The 20,792-nt window shown below is 41.3% G+C and overlaps 1 protein-coding gene across 1 annotated transcript in view; it reads right to left on the bottom strand.

The window, feature by feature from the left end:
* The window catches only part of CWF19L2 (CWF19 like cell cycle control factor 2), a 339,825-nt gene that overhangs the window by 261,465 nt on the left and 57,568 nt on the right, over positions 1-20,792 (bottom strand). The window contains exons 6-8 of the mRNA XM_077484334.1: positions 15,046-15,139; positions 7,607-7,722; positions 3,865-4,466 (exon numbers count right to left, since the gene is read on the bottom strand). Of these exons, the coding sequence (XP_077340460.1) occupies positions 3,865-4,466; positions 7,607-7,722; positions 15,046-15,139 (812 nt within the window). The remainder of the gene's footprint in view (positions 1-3,864; positions 4,467-7,606; positions 7,723-15,045; positions 15,140-20,792) is intronic.

Raw genomic sequence — 20,792 nt, 5'->3', positions numbered from 1 at the left:
AGCTACATCCTCCTGCAAATGGTCATTGTGACCCAAAAGACATAGTTTTGAGTAATAACACACTTCTATGTAATCCAGATTTCACAATCAATCTAATGGTATAATTAACACCCTAATACATCTAAAATACGCCTAAAATGTATTATTAATCATTATGGAAATAAATATCACTGCTTTGGTCATTAAAATAGAAACTGCTGAATGCTGATCTTGTGTCAGCATTGTCAGTTTCTCTAGCATATGTTATACATGGGTCCACCAGAACTCATCTCTTATAGGATACATGTGGTATAGAGCTGCACGATTCTGGCTAAAATGAAAATCACAATTTTTTTGCTTAGAATAAAGAGCACGATTCTCGCAGCGTAACATTATCTTTCACATTATACAAAAAAATTGGGCTAACTTTACATTATTATTTTTTTTTTTAATTCATTAAAGTGTATTTTTCCCCAAAAAATTTCATTTGAAAGAACACTGCGCAAATACAGTGCGACATAAAATATTGCAACAACCGCCATTTTATTCTCTAGGGTCTCTGCTAAAAAAAAAAAAAAAAAAAAAAGATATATATATAGATATATATATATATATATATATATCTATATATATAATGTTTGGGGGTTCTAGCAAAAAATACTGATTTTAACTACTTGTAAGCAACAAATGTCAGAAAAAGACTTAGTCTTCAAGTAGTTAAACTGACCTCATTTGCAGACCGAAGTTCATCCTTTTGATCTAAATATTCTAAAAGAACCAAATGTTACATTGTTTCTCTTTATCTCCACCTGCTGTGATACATTTGGCAGGCTGCCTGTTTTTTGGGGGGTTTTTTGACCGCTGTCAGCAGAGTGGAGATAACAGCTCTGCACGGAATCATGGAAATGCTAATTAATGCTGACCAATCTTGGATCATTGTTCCGTCTATCACAGCACCTGGTCAAGGAGGTGGGACTCTGCTACAGCGGCTGCTGGAGGAGGACGATGGGCACGCCAGGATATACAGATCAAAGCTCAGTGACAAAAGCGGGAGATGCCCATTGTGTATGATCCATCCGGGCACTGGTGAGCAGCCACCCTAGGGAAGATCAGTGACATACAGGTGGAGAGGAGGGAGGGAGGGGAGGATGATGTCATCGGTGCAATCGCGATTCAGCCTCTCTGCATCAATGCAGAATCGTTTAAGGCTGAATTGCGATGCATCGATTCATCGTTTATTTTCAACACCCCTTATATGTATATACAGTATCTCACAAAAGTAAGTACACCCCTCACATTTTTTGTAAAAAAATTATTTTATCTTTTCATGAGATAACACTGAAGAAATTACAATTTGCTACAATGTAAAGTAGTGAGTGTACAGCTTGTGTAAATTTACTGTCCCCTCAAACTAAGCTATTAATGTCTAAAACCATGGAAATAAAAATGAGTAGTACACCCCTAAGTGAAAATGTCCAAATTGGGCCCAATTAGCCATTTTCTCTCTGACCAAAGTAGTTGCGTGCATGTGCTCAGCGTCATATCCAGAGGTTGTCTTGGGAAATAGATGTATGAGTGCTGCCAGCATTGCTGCATAGGTTGAAGGAGTGGGGTGGGGGTCAGCCTGTCAGTGCTCAGACCATATGCAGCACACTGCATCAAATTGGTCTGCATCACTGATGTCCCAGAAGGAAGCCTCTTCTAAAGATGATACACAAGAAAGCCTGCAAACCGCTTGCTGAAGACAAGCAGACTAAGGATATGGATTACTGGAACCATGTCCTGTGGTCTGAGGAGACCAAGATAAACTTATTTGGTTCAGATGGTGTCAAGTGTGTGTGGTGGCAACCAGGTGAGGAGTACAAAGACAAGTGTGTCTTGCCTACAGTCAAGCATGGTGGTGGGAGTGTCATGGACTGGGGCTGCATGAGTGCTGCTGGTACTAGGGAGCTACAGTTCATTGAGGTAACCATGAATGCCAACATGTACTGTGACATACTGAAGCAGAGCATGATCCCCTCCCTTCGGAGACTGGGCCGCAGGGCAGTATTCCAACATGATAACAACCCCAAACACACCTCCGAGATGACCACTGCCTTGCTAAAGAAGCTGAGGGTAAAGGTGATGGACTGGTCAGGCAGGTCTCCAGACCTAAACCCTATTGAGCGTCTGTAGGACATCCTCAAATGGAAGGTGGAAGAGCGCAAGGTCTCTAACATCCACTAGCTCTGTGATGTCGTCATGGAGGAGTGGAAGAGGACCATGCTGGAAAATAATGGTGGCCACACAAAATATTGACACTTTGGGCCCAATCTGGATATTCTCACTTAGGGGTGTACTCACTTTTGTTGGCAGCGGTTTAGACATTAAAGCGGGAGTCCGCCGGGAATCCGCGTTTTTTATTTTTTTTTTAAAAGCCAGCAGCTACAAATACTGCAGCTGCTGACTTTTAAAATAGTGACACTTACCTGTCCAGCGCGCCCGCGATGTCGGCACCCGAAGCCGATCTCTCGATCGTCTCTCGGGTGCTGCCGCCGCCATCTTGGGTATGGGAATCAGGAAGTGGAGCCTTTCGGCTTCATTTCCCGGTTCCCTACTGCGCATGCGCGAGTCGCGCTGCGCAATAAGGATGGACCCGCTGCCTCTGGGAGCTGTGTGTTTCCCAGCAGGCAGCGGGGGACTTTCGGAAAGGGGCGTAATGTATGCCCCTTTCCACAGAGAGCCATCCCGGAAGTGGGTGCAGGTACCTGTACTGTACAGGTACCTGCACCCCCCTCCCCCTGAAAGGTGCCAATTGTGGCACCGGAGGGGGGGAGGGTTCCGATGAGCGGAAGGCCCACTTTAGGGTGGACCTCCGCTTTAATAGCTGTGTGTTGAGTTATTTTGAGGAGATAGCAAATTTACACTGGTATACACTGGCACAAGTTTACATTATAGCAAAGTGCAATTTCTTCAGTGTTGTCACATAAAAATATATAATAAAATAATTATAAAAATGTGAGGGGTGTACTCACTTTTGTGAGATACTGTACATATTTTTTTTTTAATACTGCCTCTCTGAGGTTACTACATAGTTTTCAGTGCTTCATTAAAGGGTAACCCCACTTTTTATGGTAAAGAACACCACCACAACACTAAGGAGGTACTGTAAATGTGGTCTGAGCTGTGCATGCGTGGCTCAGATTACATTACCGCTGACAGGCTGGGAGAGGCATTTATGACAGAATATACCACTAGTGTATCTTCTGTTATAAAAGCCCCCGTTTAAAAAAAAAAAAAAAAAATTACTTTAATACTACTTTGAGTTTCTGGGTCTCTACTGGCGAGATCTCTGCACTAGAGTTCCAAGGTGTGCACTCCTGTTAAGGCCAATATGAGGGATTCTCAATGTCTATGATGGATTTTTTTATTCTATAGTGTGGAGAATGCAATAGGAGGTAAGAAATACTGAAAAGTTCCAGGTGGACTGAAATCGATTCGGGAATTAGAAGGGAGGTCTCATTGTCTCAGCTCACTGGGCTCCACTTAGAACTAAAGTATAACTTTTGGATGAAATGATCCTAGAAAAGCAGAATTCTCTGTCTATACGTCTATTCATACCCTTCAAATAATAACAGAGGTCACCTTTCCTTACAGCAACAAGTCTCCTTTGAAATCAGAAGCTTCCACCCCGATGATGACAACAGCAATCATGTTATCACCATACAGATGTATTGGTCCTGTTTCAGCTTCACCACTTAAGAATAATGAGACCTTACTGTGCTCAACACTTAATACTAGAGGTAGCTGGTACCTCCATTTCACTTTCAAGGGTGATCCCAGAAGGACACCACAATTTCCTATGAAGAAACATTACTGTGTATTACTGAATCATAAAAGGTTTACCTTGGGGGTGGTGGCGAGTCCGGCAGGCTCTTGTCCTTGTCAGTAGATTCTCTTGGTTCGGTTGTTTGGTTGATTTCATTGTCTGCCACCTTAGATTGTTTTTTTTCCTCCCTGTGGCTTTCTACTCTCCTTTTCCACAATGACTGAGTCTCTTCAGTTTCAGGTTTTAAGAAGACAGCCTTATTTTTCTGTGGCTTTATTCCAGTAGTAAATGACAGATCATCTTCAGATGGTTTTAGGAACGCATTTTTGAGTTTAGAAGAACTACTGTTTGGGACAGCAGCCTCTTCCACACGTTTGGTCAGATATTCTTTACGTTCAGCTCCACCTCTGTCGCCCTTTGAGTCTCTCTCTTCCTTCTTTGTTTTGTCCGAATGATGTGCTCGGTCATCCCTATGGGAATATCTGTCACGGGATCCCTCATATTTATCTCGACGTCTCTCGTAGTCTGCAGAACGATCTGGTCTTGCTGACCTTTGAGACTCATAGTCACGATGGCTAGGTTTTCTCCACCTTTCCCATCGGTCATCTTGCTCTCCTTTAGAATTCTGTGATGCAATGTTTTCCGCAGCTTCCATTTTACTTTGGAAGATTTCCATAGACTGTTCAGAAACAGAAACGATAAACACTGTTCATAATTTAATGATAATACATATCATTTACATACGAGACAAAAGAACCATACTTATTGGGTGTAGAAGTTGCGAGAAACAGGAAAACAAACTGCTCCTAGTTTTATATAACATTTATGAATAGAGAACTTCAAAGTTACTTTACAAAAGGTGATTCTCTAGGTCTCCGAGACTCAATTCACACTATTGCGACCTGCCATGCGACTTCGACAGATAAATGCACATGACAAGTCAAAATTATTTATTTCAATGGCACCTATTCAAAAGTTGCAGCGTCTTTAAAAAACATTCCTGCTTCACTTTGATGCGACTTTCTTGCAGTTTGAATGCCCTAGAGTGTATGTATTAAGTCACATGAAAATTCCCACTGCAAAGTCATACTAGCCTTAAGTATATGTCAAAGCAAATACAATTTAAAAAACATATGCAGTACTTCATACACAATACAAGATTACATGCACATTTTCCCTTTCCCATGTTGTGGACTGACAACAAACAACATTTTTGTGGATATTATTATTGCAACTTAACCATTTGCACTTTCAGATCTCTACCAAATAAAGACAAATTATTCCATAGTCCATAATAAGAACTAGGAGGGCTGAACAGCCTCTTTGAGATAACACAGAAAGTGTGAAGGGACACTGGGCAGCTCTGAATTTCTGACATGGTCAACAGTTTTTTTTTTTTGCACCTATCAAACAGATATAGCAGAATACTTCCACTAGTATATTTAAAGCAGCATTAAAGTCGTAATAAACTCCTTTGTTTAAGTTGTACCCAGAGCCGATCCGCCCTATACGCTGACTATGCAAGCTGCGTAGGGACCCGCCGTCCAAGACCAGGGGCAGGCTGGGCCGGGGGGGGCAGGGTGGCAATCTCCCCCGGGCCGCTCTGATGCTTTGTAAAAAGGCTGCACTCATGTCTGGGTAATGAGAGGCCAGTGACACTATGCAAAGCCACCAGCTGCCGCTTCCAAATGCAGGGTTTGCAGAGCTGCAGCGGAGCGGTATGAATATGCCTGCTAGAACTCTGGCTCCAGCCCAGGGACGAACATCACTGCCTGGACAGGGTTAACACAGTTCATGGCCGCCGCTCACCTCCCGCTGTGCGGCTGTGACCTGTGTCTCCTCCGAGGTAGATGGCTGCATGGCTGAGCTGTGTGTCTCTTACACACAGCTCAACTTCAGAGCACACCAGCGCTGACAATGATGTCCCCTCCTCTCTCTGCACAGACGTGAGAAGAGATGGGGCTCATCAGCTCCTCCTCCTGGGTCTGCCCCACCCAGACTTCCCGGGCATGTTTGAACCCAGAAAATAAAAGCTGCAGACAATCTGCGCCTCAGCCTCCATCCTGGGGTGAGTAAGCTCATCCCCTCCCCTGCTTTCCAGTGCATAACATTATTTTAAGGGGTGCTCTGTAGACTTTGATAAGTGAGGGGAGGGGGGCAGGCTTTGGTGATCAGAGACCCCCTTTACACCAGAGTCACAGCATCCCCCCTTAAATTGAGGTTCCCAGAACTCCCCTTAAATCGGTATTCCCCTTTACATTAGAGTCCACAGAGCTCGCCCTTACAGTGTAAGTGGAAATTCTATGCAGACTCTGATGTAAGGGGGGGGGGGGGGGCTCTGTGCATGCAGACTCTGATGTAAGGGGGGCCTCTGTGTGGACTGTGATGTAAGGAGGGCCACTGTGCAGACTGATGTAAGAGGGACCTTTGTGCGGACTCTGATGCTTACATAATAACGTACATAATGTGCAGGGTTCAGGAGTATGTAATTTACAAGGTGCAGGAGTATGTAGTGTAGAGGGTTCAGGGGTGTGTAATGTACAGGGTGCAGGGGTCAGGATTATGCGATGTACAGGGTTCAGGGGTGTATAATGTAGAGGGATCAGGAGTATGCAATGTTCAGGGGTCAGGAGTTTGTAAGGAACAGGGTTCAGGGGCCAATAGTATGTAATTTTACAGGGTGCAGGGGTCAGGAGTGTGTAATGTACAGGGGTGAGAGTCATGGTAAAAGGAGGGGGTCCCATGAGGACCAGAGTGAATGAAGGTGTTCACTGTACAATCTGTTAGAAAGAGGCCCCCCTCCAGTTTCCATTATACTCCTTTGTAGTCTCTAATAGGGCTTGGAGGGGACGCTTCCGCTCAGACTTTTATACTTTGTACGAAATGTGGGGATGAGGTAAGCCTTTAATAAGGTGGGTGGAGGGGGTCTCACAGCCCCCGGTCTGTGCCGCCCATGAAGGAGGCATTGTCCTTCTCCTCCCTCCTCCTCCTCCCTGCCAGCAATCCACCCCCAACAACCCCACCCCCCCATGCCACCCACCTGCTATTGTTATCTCCGTGCAGAGCAGGGATTATTATTAGAAATCAGTTGTATGACACAGCGGAGATGTCCCAATGTGTCATATCAGGACACCAAGCACTGATGTCCGCCTCCCTCCAGTATAGGAACAGTGCGCTACCAATAATAATATGGGGAGGTGGGACATCAGCGATCAGTGTTGTCAAATAATACCTGACACAGCAGGAGATCCCCACTGTATCATACAAGCAATTTCTAATAATCCTGATAATGTGGACCCCGACATTTGGCTCTGGTGGTGGTCCCCGACATTCGGCTCAGGTGGGGGACCTCGACATTCTGCTCTGGTGGGGGACCCCGACATTTCGCTCTGGTGGGGGACCCCGACATTCCGCTCTGGTGGGGGACCCCGACATGTTGCACTGGTTTGCATTTATAAGGCTTTAACCTATCATACCATGTATGCTTGGGGATGATGGGTAACTCTTCTCCTCTTGGATTTTGAGACCATGCTGTCTATGTGCACTGCTAACTCCAATATTTTGATTCTCATTTTATTATAACCGGACCAGATAACCTGACATCCACGTATAGGAAACCCAATGTTAGAGCTGATTTATTCTTCCAAAGCAAATACACTTTTGCACACTGGCACTGCTGGCTTGTATACAATTTTTGATACATTTTTAGGCATTTTGCCCAGGCACACCTGAAGAAACCGCAAGACACCCTGGTTGAAAAAGGCTGGTCTATTATAACAAAGTTATGAAAATGTGAATATTTCACAGCAGCACTCTCACCCCATATCTTTCAGAAACAACATCTTCCAGGCTCCGCTTTTCCCTTTCTGCCTGTTCCTTCATCCTCTGCAGGGACTTTTTTAACCAGCTCAGGCCGCCATCTTCAACATGCTGAACTGAAGAGCAAATTAAATGTCATGTTAAAAGAAAAAAGAAAATTATATAAATTTAGTGCATGAAAGTATATTTGTATGATGGGGATTCTGTGCACCTAGACAAATTTCAAATAAAGCATCCAGGGTCCTTCAATTTCCAGGGTGCTCTGCTTTGAAAATTTCCTGATACTCTCACCCATTGGCCTTCACTACTGGCCAGTAAGTAGTAAGACCATCCATCACAGGATAAATGCAGGAAGTGGTAGGGTATGGAGATGGCCTTGTGCATTGTTGCCAAAATAAACCTTGTTGGTAAATGAAAAAAATGAAAAGAAAAAAAGTGCATTGTGGTATTAAAATGCCACACTGAAAATCCTCTTTGTTTTACTATATTATATAAAAATTGCTCCATTCTTTATTTTTTATTTGTATTAAAAGTATTAAATATTCAAAAAGTAATTTTATATATATATATATATATATATATATATATATATATATATATATATATATATATATATATATATATATATATATATATATATATATATATATTCATGACAATCATTTCACATATCAAAATGAACCATATATAACATAATAGCATGTCTGAACACAGAAAGTGGTATTCCCCAGGTACTTGTTGTTCATTCCCACCACTTTTGATGGTTCCAAGAGTTAGGGATAACAACGTGTTTCAAAAAACAGTACAAATGATTTCTTCTTCATGGATTTTATACCAATCATAAACATAGAACAACCTTATTCAGAATACATAGTTTCCTTATATTCATTATATGCATTCAATTGCACTACCATAATATGCTATTTATTTTAGAGCGCTCTCTCATAGTTTAATATGTCCAAGAAAATACTGTGGTCTATATCCATGGCACTTAAGGAGCTCTGGACCCTGTTCACAGATTAAGGTACCATCTCTTGAAGGAACACATCATTTCCATATAAGCAAAGTTCATTATATGTATTCAACCGCACTTTCATAATATGTGATCTGTTTTAGTTAGAGCGCTCTCTCATAGTTCGATATGTACATGGAAATACTGTGGTCTATATCCATGGCACACAAGGACCGCCGGACCCTGTTCACAGATTAAGATCATCACAGAAACCAGACATGACAGGACAGAACATGGCATTATTATGATGTGCATGCGCAATATATTGTGACGCTGGAGAACTGCATTATATAGAGAGCATAAAAAAGGGGGAGGGTATGTCTATATATCAAGATTAATGTATAAGTGAACGCGAGAGATTGCATCACTAAGGGAGCTAGGAAGGAGGTGGAATCCTTATGGGTAGAGCTCCAAAGTGATGAAGCTAAGGGGGAAATAATACTGGGAGTATGCTATAGGCCCCCTAAACTGAGGGAGGAGGGGGAGACAGATCTCCTATCACAAATTGGATTAGCAGCAAGGATGGGAAGTGTTATCATAATGGGGGATTTCAATTATCCAGTCACAGACTGGGCAGAGGGAACCGCACATTCATCTAAGGCTCGCCAGTTCCTAAATGTCTTGCAGGACAATTTTATGGGTCAGATGGTAGAAGCACCAACTAGAAATAAAGCGTTACTGGATCTATTGATTACCAACAATACAGACCTGATTGGCTGACAACCATTCAAGGGTATACCCTTTATCGCATGGATAGAAAGGGTAAAAAGGGGGAGGGGTATGCCTATATATCAAGAATAATGTACAAGTGAATGTGAGAGATGACATCCCTAAGGGAGCTAGGGAGGAGGTGGAATCCTTATGTGTTGAGTCCAAAAGGGATGAGGTTAAGCTGGTTTACTGGGAGTATATTATTATTATTCAGGATTTATATAGGGCCAACAGTTTGCGCAGCCCTAACCTGAGGAAGGAGGGAGAGATGGATCTCCTATCACAAGTTGGATTAGCAGCAAGGATGGGAAGTGTTATCATAATGGGGGATTTTAAATATACAGACATAGACTGGGCCACGCATTCGTCTAAGGTTCACCAGTTCCTAAATGTCTTGCAGGACAATTTCATGGTTCAGATGGTGGATGCACCAACTAGAATTAAAGCGTTACTGGATCTACTGATTACCAACCATGCAGACCTGATCCCGGATCTGGAAATACGTGGCAATTTAGGAAACAGCGATCACAGGTCAATTGGCTTCAGTATAAATCACACAAATAGGAAACATAAGGGGAATACAAAGACACTGAATTTCAAAAGAGCCAACTTCCCTAAACTACAAACCTTGTTAGAAGGCATAAATTGGGGTAAAATCTTAGGAACAAAGAACACCAAGGAGAGATGGGTTTGCTTTAAGAGCATATTAAATAAGGGCATTAGCCAATGCATCCCATTGAATAATACATTTAAAAGAGTGAACAAAAGTATTGGATGGCTTAACTCCAATGTAAACATGCATATAAAAGCAAAGGAGAATGTCTTAAAAAAATACAAGGCTGAGGGATCATCATCAGCATTCAGACTTTATAAAGAATGCAACGAGAAATGTAAGGGTGCAATTAGAGCGGCTAAGATAGAACACAAAAGTATGTAAACAGTAAAAAAGGGAGGACAGACCATATTGGCCCAATAAAGAATGAGGAAGGACATCTGGTTACAAAGGATGGGGAGATGGCGAAGGTATTGAATTCATTCTTCTCCCCAGTCTTCACAAGGGAACCGGGGGGTTCAGTAACCAAAACTGCAGTGTTTATCCTTATGACACATCACAGAAAGCACCTCCATGGTTAACAGAGGACAGAATTAAAATTAGACTTGGGAAACTTAACATTAATAAATCACTGGGACCAGATGGCTTGCATCCAAGGGTACTTAGGGAACTCAGTCATGTAATTGCCAGACCATTGTTCCTAATTTTTACTGATTGGAATGGTACCAAGTGATTGGAGAAAAGCCAATTCAGCACCAATATTTAAAAATGGTCCAAATACATCCCTGGGAATTACAGACCAGTTAGCCTAACACCAATAGTATAAGCTATTGGAGGGGATGATAAGGGACTATATACAAGATTTTAGTAATGGGAATAGTATCATTAGCAGCAATCAGCATGGATTCATGAAGAATCGTTCTTGCCAAACCAATCTGTTAACCTTCTATGAGGAGGTGAGTTGCCGTCTAGATAAAGGAAGGCCCGTAGACGTGGTGTATCTGGATTTTGCAAAAACATTTGACACAGTTCCCCATAAACGTGTACTGTATCAAAATAAGGTCCATTGGCATTGACCATAGGGTGAGTACATTGATTGAAAACTGGCTACAAGGGCGAGTTCAGAGGGTGTTGATAAATGGGGAATACTCGGAATGGTCAGGGGTGGGTAGTGGGGTCCCTCAGGCTTCTGTGCTGGGACCAATCCTATTTATTTTGTTCATAAACAACCTGGAGGATGGGGTAAACAGTTCAATCTCTGTATTTGCGGATGATACCAAGCTAAGCAGGGCAATAACTTCTCCGCAGGATGGGAAAACCTCGCAAAAAGATCCGAACAAATGAATGGGGTTGGCAACTACGTGGCAAATGATGTTTAATGTAGAAAAATGTAAAATAATGCATTTGGGTGGCAAAAATATGAATGCAATCTATACAATGGGGGGAGAACCTCTGGTGGAATCTAGGATGGAAAAGGACCAGGGGGTCCTAGTGGATGATAGGCTCAGCAATGGCATGCTAAGCCAAGCCGCTGCTAACAAAGCAAACAGAATATTGGCATGCATTAAAAAGGGGATCAACTCCAGAGATAAAACAATAATTCTCCTGCTCTACAAGACTCTGGTCGGGCTGCACCTAGAGTATGCTGTCCAGTTCTGGGCACCAGTCCTCAGAAAGGATGTAGTAGAAATGGAGCGAATACAAAGAAGGGCAACTAAGCTAATAAATTCTTTTTTCCATTGGACTGAGTGGCGGATTTTTATGAATATTGTGGTCTAATTTTGGAGGACTTGATTTATAGTTTTGTCACAATTAGTTTTGTGATTTATGTATATGGACTTACTGTCCAAACACTGGGTGTTTTTGTTCTATCCTCTTTTATGCTGATAAGAGGTTTATATATCGGGAATTTATATTGCAAGATTTAAGTTCTATATTTTGGGTTTTTTCATGTGTGTTTTATATTATGCACGTTATAAGTAACACTAATTTATATATGGTTGTTATATTTTGTTTACAATTTTTTGCACAATCATTTGTCTGTATAAGTTAAGCGCAGCTTAGTATTTTTCAATTTTGGTTCTGTATTATGTGACACAGTGAAGTCGCAGCTAAACGTTTATTCTTATAAGTACTATATGAGAGTATATATAACTTACACTCTTTTTTGCACCTTAGCGCAGTTTTTTTTTTTCCCCATTTTTCTAAGCTAATAAAGGGTCTGGAGGATATTAGTTAGGAGGAAAGGTTGCGAGAACTGAACTTATTCTCTCTGGAGAAGAGATGCTTAAGAGGGGATATGAATTCAATTTATAAATACCATACTGGTGACCCCAAAATAGGGATAAAACTTTTTTGCAGAAGGGAGTTTAACAAGACACGTGGCCACTCATTAAAAGAAGAGGTTAACCTTAAACTACGTAGAGGTTTCTTTACTGTAAGAGCGGCAAGGATGTGGAATTCCCTTCCATAAGTGGTGGTCTCAAAAGGAAGCATCAATAGTTTCAAAAAACTATTAGATAAGCACCTGAACAACCGCAACATGCAGGGATATACAATGTAATACTGACATATAATCACACACATAGGTTGGACTTGGACTTGCGTCTTTTTTCAACCTCACCTACTATGCAAGTATGCCATCCTCCCTCCCCACCGGACAGTGTGGGCAGACAATTGCTTCATAAAGAAACACAAGTCTGTCATATCCACCTGACAGTCTTTGAGGGATACCCCTTGTAAATCTAATAATAATAATAGACATGTCATACCATTTAGATGTAGTTTGGACCCCTACATTAGACATGATTTAGTCTATTTAAGTACCCATCTTTTTAATTCCTGAGATAGATTTAACAATCTGATGAGGAATTGCAATATTTTTTTTTAAGGGTCTCAAACTAATTTTTTTCTTTGTTCATTTTTCTTTATATTTTCTTCTAATGCAAAAGAAGGGTGGTCCAGCTTTCATACTGCAGTCTTTTTCTATTTTCGTTTCCTTCAAGAGATGGTACCTTAATCTGTGAACAGGGTCCAGAGCTCCTTATGTGCCAGGGATATAGACAACAGTATTTTCTTGGACATATTAAACTATGAGAGAGCGCTCTAAAATAAATAGCATATTATGGTAGTGCCATTGAATGCATATAATGAATATAAGGAAACTATGTATTGATTCTGAATAAGGTTGTTCTATGTTGCAGAGTGGTATAAAATCCTTGAGGAAGATATCATTTGCACAGTTGTTCAAAATGCAGTGGCTATCCCCCAACTCTTGGAAACATCAAATGTGTTACATAGTGGTGGGAATGAACAGCAAGCAGCTGGGGAATACCACTTTCTGTATGCAGACATGATATTGTTATATTTGGTTCATTTTGATATGTAAAATTATTGTTATGACAAAAACTATATGAAATTAATTTTTAAATATTTAATACTTAAAAAAAAAAAAAAAGAATGGAATAATATTTATATAGTGCATTTTTTTATTGGTTGGCTTTAAAATCCCACAAAAAGGAATTTCAGTGTGGTTACTATATTAGGGACGATGACAACCACATCCCTAGTCATATGAACCACCTTTTTCTAGGAATTAAAATGCACCGGTCCCACCACTCCTGATAAATACATTTTTAAAGAGCTAAGCTAGCTGGAAAAATTTCCATCATCATTTGACAGTTTTTGGAGTATTTGATGCTGTTCCCTCTCTTTGCTCTCTGGTTCCTTCTACCAGCCCCCATGTCAATGAATGGCACACAACAGTGATGTAAGGGCATCCAATGCAGTCAAAGTGAGTTGGATGTTGAAGGTTTTTTAGCAAGTTTAGCTTTTTAGGAGTGCCATTTTTTTCTTTGCAGGGTGCATCTTTTTAAATGTAGCTTTAACCCGGCTGAAACTTGAGTACCAGATCACCCTGGGATTCAGGGAACCCAAGTCACTCAGTGTAAAATTTGATGAGGTATGCAAGAACCTGCTGTCTGCTACATATTACCAGTGAAGATTTAAACACTTCTAACTTTAAAAGTACTTTAAGGCCCCTTACACACTTGTGAGACCTGCAAGTCGTGCAATTTTGACGCGACTTGAAGCAATTCCTGTGTAATGTTGAGCTCTATGGACCTTGCTTTGGGGCTGTTTTTCTTCAGCTGGAACAGGGGCCTCAGTCAAGGTAGAGGGAATTATGAAGAGTTCCAAATACCAGTCAATATTGGCACAAAACCTTCAGGCTTCTGCTAGAAAGCTGAACATGAAGAGGAACTTCCTCTTTCAGAATGACCACCCTTTCAACGACCCAAACCACATCCAAATCACCAATGGAATGGCTTCACCAGAAGAAGATTAATGTTTTGGAATGGCCTAGCCAGAGGCCAGACCTGAATCCGATTGAAAATCTGTGGGGTGATCTGAAGAGGGCTGTGCACAGGAGATGCCCTCGCAATCTGATAGACTTGGAGTGTTTTTGCAAAGAAGAGTGGGCAAATATTGCCAAGTCAAGATGTGCCATGCTAATAGGCTCATACCCAAAAAGACTGAGTGCTGTAATAAAATCAAAACGTGCTTCAACAAAGTATTGGTTTGAGGATGAGCACACGTATGCAACCATATTATTTTAGTTTTTTCGCTTTACTTCCCTCCACCTAAAAGATTTCAGTTTGTTGTACAGTTTATAGTTCACATTAAAAGGTGGAAAAAGTTCTGAAATGATTTATCTTTGTCTCATTTTTTTTTATATCACAGAAAGCTGACATTTTAAGAGGGGTGTGTAGACTTTTATATCCACTGTATGTTGAAAAACAGTTGCATGTATTGCTCGACCTCCCATATTCATGTGCAAATGAACCCATTGGACTGGTTCAAAGCTCAAGGCAGGATATGATGTAGGCAGGAAGTGAAACAGGAAATGAACACTATAAAAAAAAAAAAAGTGATGCTTCTTTAACAGTTATAATCTAAAAACTGAACATAAGGACTCTTGCATAATTCCAGTCATAGCAGTTTTGTTTAGGGAAAGATACAAGAGAGCTTAAAAATGAACATGTGATATAGATGCGATATTCCTTTCTGCAATGTTCTCAGGCTCCTAAGATCCTTTACAGTGACAGTGAAATATGCCTGCAAACAGCTGGATATAGAAGCTGCTTCAAAGGAAATTGCATTTACCTTTCTTAAGTGAGGTTACATCCCCCTCTTCTGGTGGCATTCCTAAACCTCCATCCTTCCAAAATGGGTTTAATTCCCTGGCTTGCAGCTGTTCCTGAAATTAAACGTACTCAGTCTTAATAAACTTTGCAAATATATGTCACAATCACAGCAAGACAAATCCTTGTCAGTAACAATATATATTTCTGTAACAGTTCTGTCATTTAATCAGTTCAATACTGTACCTGCTGCACTACTGAAATTGCCTACTCTGATTTCACTGCATACCATAAGCATGTAAGCTGTATTAAACCCAAAAGCAAAAATGTATTATATTGCAGCTTACAATCTTAGATGTGATGGTGGCATTAGTTTAGTATTTAGGCTTTCTTCTATTTTCATCTGATGATCCAGCCAGCAAGTCTATTTTGCACAAGCTCACGATCTCCAGCAGAATGTATCCGTTTACACAGATAAGGCGAACCACTTACCACTGACCAGGGTGATTAAAAGGATCAGCTTTTCTTTATTCGTGTAAAACCTTTATCCCAAAAAGGTAAAAAGCGTGAGCTGGAGTTTGGCTTCAATTTGTTAGTGCATCTAAATCTTCCTAATATATATAACACTACCCTCCCCCACAGGCTGACAATGCTGCTGTCTGCTGTGCCTCGTGCTCATTCCTCCAGAGTTGTTTGTTTCTCACTAATACAGGAGGTGTGTTACTGGCTAAATCACCAGGTAAAAACAGAGGGGGGGAAAAAAGGTAAAGAAAAGAAGACTAATGCAGCCATCACATTGAATGACTGGTAAGCTGCAATATATAAAATGTTTGGTTTTGGGTTTAATACCGATTTAAAACAGCCGCCAGTGTCACAGCTGTTTAAGGATAGCAGGCAGCAGAGATTTCTCCATTCACACTGTTTAATGTGGATGGAGGCACCTAGTAGATTTCTCTCATTTAGCCTGTAGTTAGCTTTAGAGAGCTGTCATCAAAACAAGTGTCCCCACGGGTAGTTTTCCCCTCTACTGCTGTTTCAGTGACAACAAAACCAACCCCAGGAAAATGTTAGATCATCCCTTGCAGTGGGGCTGCAATAGCTTGCTTGGTCTAGGTAAAAAGAGCACCAGTTTTATTTACTTGATCCTCCACTCGCCCAGTAGGAGACGATCCCCCACAATCCGGGGGTTGATGGTCTCTTTGGCGCCCTCACTTCCAGGGCAGGGCTATGGATCCTGCGCTGTTCTTGATTACAACGGGGCCCTAGACCAGTGGAGCATGGGGGGGTGCAGATGCTGATGTAGCTGTGCGGTGGGGAGGGCAATGAGCGGAAGATCAGATAAAGAAATCTTCTACTTAAAAAGGCAATTAATCCTTGCAGTGCGGACACATATAGCCCCATCATAAGAAATACTTTTTTAGCTGTCCGGAGTTGGACTTTAGGAGCTTTGATTTTCCACTTGCTTTAGCCCCAGTAACAATGATCACTGAATCTCCAGAGCAGGGACATAAACAATAATAATAAAAAAAAAACGCTATCCAAAACTACAAAAAAAGATTGTTTGGCTTTACAGTAAGGGAAAAAAATATTTGATCCTCTGCTGATTTTATATGTTTGCCCACTGACAAAGACATGAACAGTCTATAATTTTACTGGTAGGTTTATTTAAACAGTGAGACAGAACAACAATAAAAATACCTGTACCTTTTGTATTGTACTGTAATTGTGTTGTCCCCCCCTATACATTGTAAAGCCCTGCGTAAACTGTTGGCGCTATATAAATTGATAATAATAATAATAAAAATATCCAGAAAAACACATTTCAAAAAGTTATAAATTGATTTGCATTTTAAAATGAAATAAGTATTTTCTCCCCTATCAATCAGCAAGATTTTTGTCTCCCGAGTATCTGCTATACAGGTAACAAGCTGGGATTAGGAGCACTCTCTTAAAGGGAGTGTTCCTAATCTCAGCTTATAAAAGACACCTGTCCACAGAAGCAACCAATCAGATTCCAATATCTCCACCATGGTCAAGACCAAAGAGCTGTCCAAGGATGTCGGGGACAAGATTGTAGACCTACACAAGGCTGGAATGGGCTACAAGATCATCGCCAAGCAGCTTGGTGAGAGGGTGACAACAATCAGTGCGATTATGTGCAAATGGAAGAAACACAAAATAACTGTCAATCTCCCTCAGTCTGGGGCTCCATGCAAGAGCTCATCTTGTGGAGTTTCAATGCTCATGAGAACGGTGAGGAACCAGTCCAGAACTACATGGGTGAGAAACTTGTCAATGATCTCAAGGCATAGTCTCCAAGAAAACAATTGGTAACACACTATGCCATTAAGGACTGAAATCCTGCAGCGCCTGCAAGGTCCCCCTGCTCAAGAAAGCACATGTACAAGCCCGTCTGAAGTTTACTAATGAACATCTAAATGATTCAGAGCAGAACTGTGTGAAAGTGTTCTTAGATGAGACCAAAATCCAGCTCTTTGGCATCAACTGAACTTGACGTGTTTGGAGGAGGAGGAGGAGGAGGAGGAGGAATGCTGCTTGTGACCCCAAGAACACCATCCCCACTGTCAAACATGGAGGTGGAAACATTATGCTTTGGCATTTTTTTTCTGCCAAGGGTACAGGACAACTTCACTGCATCAAAGGGACGATGGATGGGGCCATGTACTGTTAAATCTTGGGTGAGAACCATCTTGGATCGTGGATGGGTATTCCAGCACCACTATGACCCAAAATACACGGACAAGGCAAGAAAGAAGTGGCTCGTTAAGAATGCAATCTATTCACTGGGGGGAGAACCTCTGGGGCAATCTAGGATGGAAAAATACCTGGGGGTCCTAGTAGATGACAGGCTCAGCAATGCCAAGCTTTTGCAAGCAAACCAAACAGAATATTGTCGTGCATTAAAAAGGGGATTAACTCCAGAGATAAAATGATAATTCTCCAACTCTACAAGACTCTGGTCTGGCCTCACCTGGAGTATGCCTTCCAGTTCTGGGCACCAGTCCTCAGGAAGGATGTACTGGAACTGGTCCAGAGAAGGGCAACAAAACGAATAAAGGGACTGGAGGATATTTGTTATGAGGAAAGGTTTTGAGCACTGAACTTATTCTCTCTGGAGAAGAGACGCTTGAGAGGGGATATGATTTCAATGTATGAATACCGTACTGGTGACCCCACAATAAAGATAAAACTTTTCCGCAAAAGGGAATTTATTAAGACACGCGGCCATTCACTAAAATTAAAAGAAAAGAGGTTTAACCTTAAACTGCGTAGAGGGTTCTTTACTGTAAGAGTGGTAAGGATGTGGAATTCTCTTCCACATGTGGTGGTTTCAGCAGGGAGCATCTATAATTTCAAAACACTATTAGAGAAGCACCTGATTGATCACAACATACAGGGATATACAATGTAATACTGACATATAATCACACACATAGGTTGGACTTGATGGACTTGTGTCTTTTTTCAACCCCACGTACTATGTAACATTACATTAAGGTCCTGGAGTGGCCAAGCCAGTCTCCAGACCTTAATCCCATAGAAAATATGTGGAGGGAGCTAAAGGTTTGAGTTGCCAAATGTCAGCCACGAAACCCTAATGACTTGGAGAGGATCTGCAAAGAAGAGTGGGGCAAAATCCCTCCTGAGATGAGTGCAAACCTGGTGACCAACTACAAGAAACATCTGACATCTGTGATTGCAAACAAGGGTTTTGCCACCAAGGACAAAGTCATGTTTTGTGAAGGGGTCAAATAATTATTTCACTCATTAAAATGCAAATCAATTTATTAATTTTTTTAAATGCGTTTTTCTGGATATATTTTTGTTGTTATTCTGTCTCTCACTGTTAAAATAAACCTACCATTAAAATGATAGACTGACCATTTCTTTGTCAGTGGGCAAACGTACAAAATCAGCAGGGGATCAAATACTTTTTTTCCCTCACTGTAGATACATTTTAATCGCATTAAAAGATAAAATGTATTTACATTGCATATCACGTCATGTCTCATATCCCAGGTTCTGAGTACACAAGAAACTTCTGCCTAATTGCGCTCCATATGCATGTACCATAATGCTTTCCTCTGTTCTCTCTGTCATTTGGAAAACTTGCATTCATTCCATCAGCAAGGTGGTGGATCAGATCTCATTTGCGATAAATATAAAAAATGTGGCAATAATCATTGTGGAAAGCATAAAAGCCCTGTTCCCATCTAGAAGTAGCATCACATTGTGAGCAGAATATAAAGCAATACAAGCCTGGGGCAAAGGACAAATGGTAATGTTGCAGCAGCTAATGTGATGAATAACAGTTACACAAAATGACATGAGCAATGGGGGGAGAAGGAAGGAGACAGCGGAGGAAGTAATCAGGATATTCCAAGCAAGGCACACAGTTCCAATAAACACACATATACCTGAGCCACGGGGGATATGTGGACACGTCAACCTGTCACGTGTCCTAAAGGGAACGGATTCCTAGGTCCTGCAACAGGGCAGCTGGTAAAGAACTGGTTAAAAGAAGGGCATGGGCACAATTCTGTCTGTATTTCATGGCCAAGTACAGTTAACATACACTATATTACCAAAAGTATTGGGACGCCTGCCTTTACATGCACATGAACTTTAACTACTTCAGCCCCGGAAGTTTTTACCCCCCTTCATAAACAGGTCATTTATAGCGATACGGCACTGCTTGCTTTAACTGACAATTGTGCGGTCATGCGACGCTATACACAAATTTCTTTTGGTGGTATTTGATCACCTCTGCGTTTTTACATTTTTTTCACTATAAACAAAAGAATAGAATGACAATTTTGAAAAAAAAAAAAATACTTTATGCTATGAAACCTATCCAAGTAAAAAAAAAATAATAATTTTTTTAATTATTTCATCAGTTTAGGCCAATATATATTCTACTTCATATTTTTTGATAAAAATCCCAATAAGCATATACTGATTGGTTTGTGCAAAAGTTATAGCGTCTACAAACTATGGGATATTTTTAAGGCATTTTTACTTATTTATTTCGTTTTTTTACTAGTAACGGTGGCAATCAGTGATTTTTAGCAAGACTGCAACATTGCGGCGGACAAATCAGACACCTAACACTACACAATTTTTTGGGACCAGTGACACTAACACAGTGATCAGTGCTAAATAATATGCACTGTAACTGTACTAATAACACTGGCATGGAAGGGGTTAACATCCGGGGCGGTCATAGGGTTATGTGTGCTCCTAGGGGGTGCTTTCTAACTTTAGGGGGAATGCTGCTACTATGTAAACAATGCAGACTGGTGTGCTAAGTAAACAAGGCAGTTGGAGATCCTGTGTTTCTGCTAAGCAGTGGGTCTGGGGGCGTGCTCCCCAGACCCACTGCACTAAAGTCACGTAACCATACAGGAGGGCCGCTCTGCCACAGTATATCTGCATGGGGCAGTCCTTAAGTGGTTAAGGGCATCCCAGTCTTAGCCCTTGTACACACGGTCAGAGAATCCGTCCGAATGTGTCCTATCGGACCTTGTCGTCGGATAATCCGACTGTGTGTGGTATGCATCGGACTGATTCCGTCGGAATATCCGTCGGACCCAATTTTCCAACATGTTGGAAATATTTCCAGACCAACTGGGCCAGTCGGACATACTCCGATCATGTGTAGAGAATTCCGATTGGACAAAGTGCCACGCATGCTCAGATCAAATTCCTACATCAAAGCTATTGGCTACAAGCCTGAATGTAGTCCCA

Source organism: Lithobates pipiens, unplaced genomic scaffold (genome assembly GCF_037356315.1).
Source record: "Lithobates pipiens isolate NorthernLeopardFrog02 unplaced genomic scaffold, aLitPip1_a1.2 Scaffold_16, whole genome shotgun sequence".
Classification (NCBI taxonomy): Eukaryota; Metazoa; Chordata; class Amphibia; order Anura; family Ranidae; genus Lithobates; species Lithobates pipiens.
This window is presented reverse-complemented; position numbering and strand designations above follow the sequence as displayed.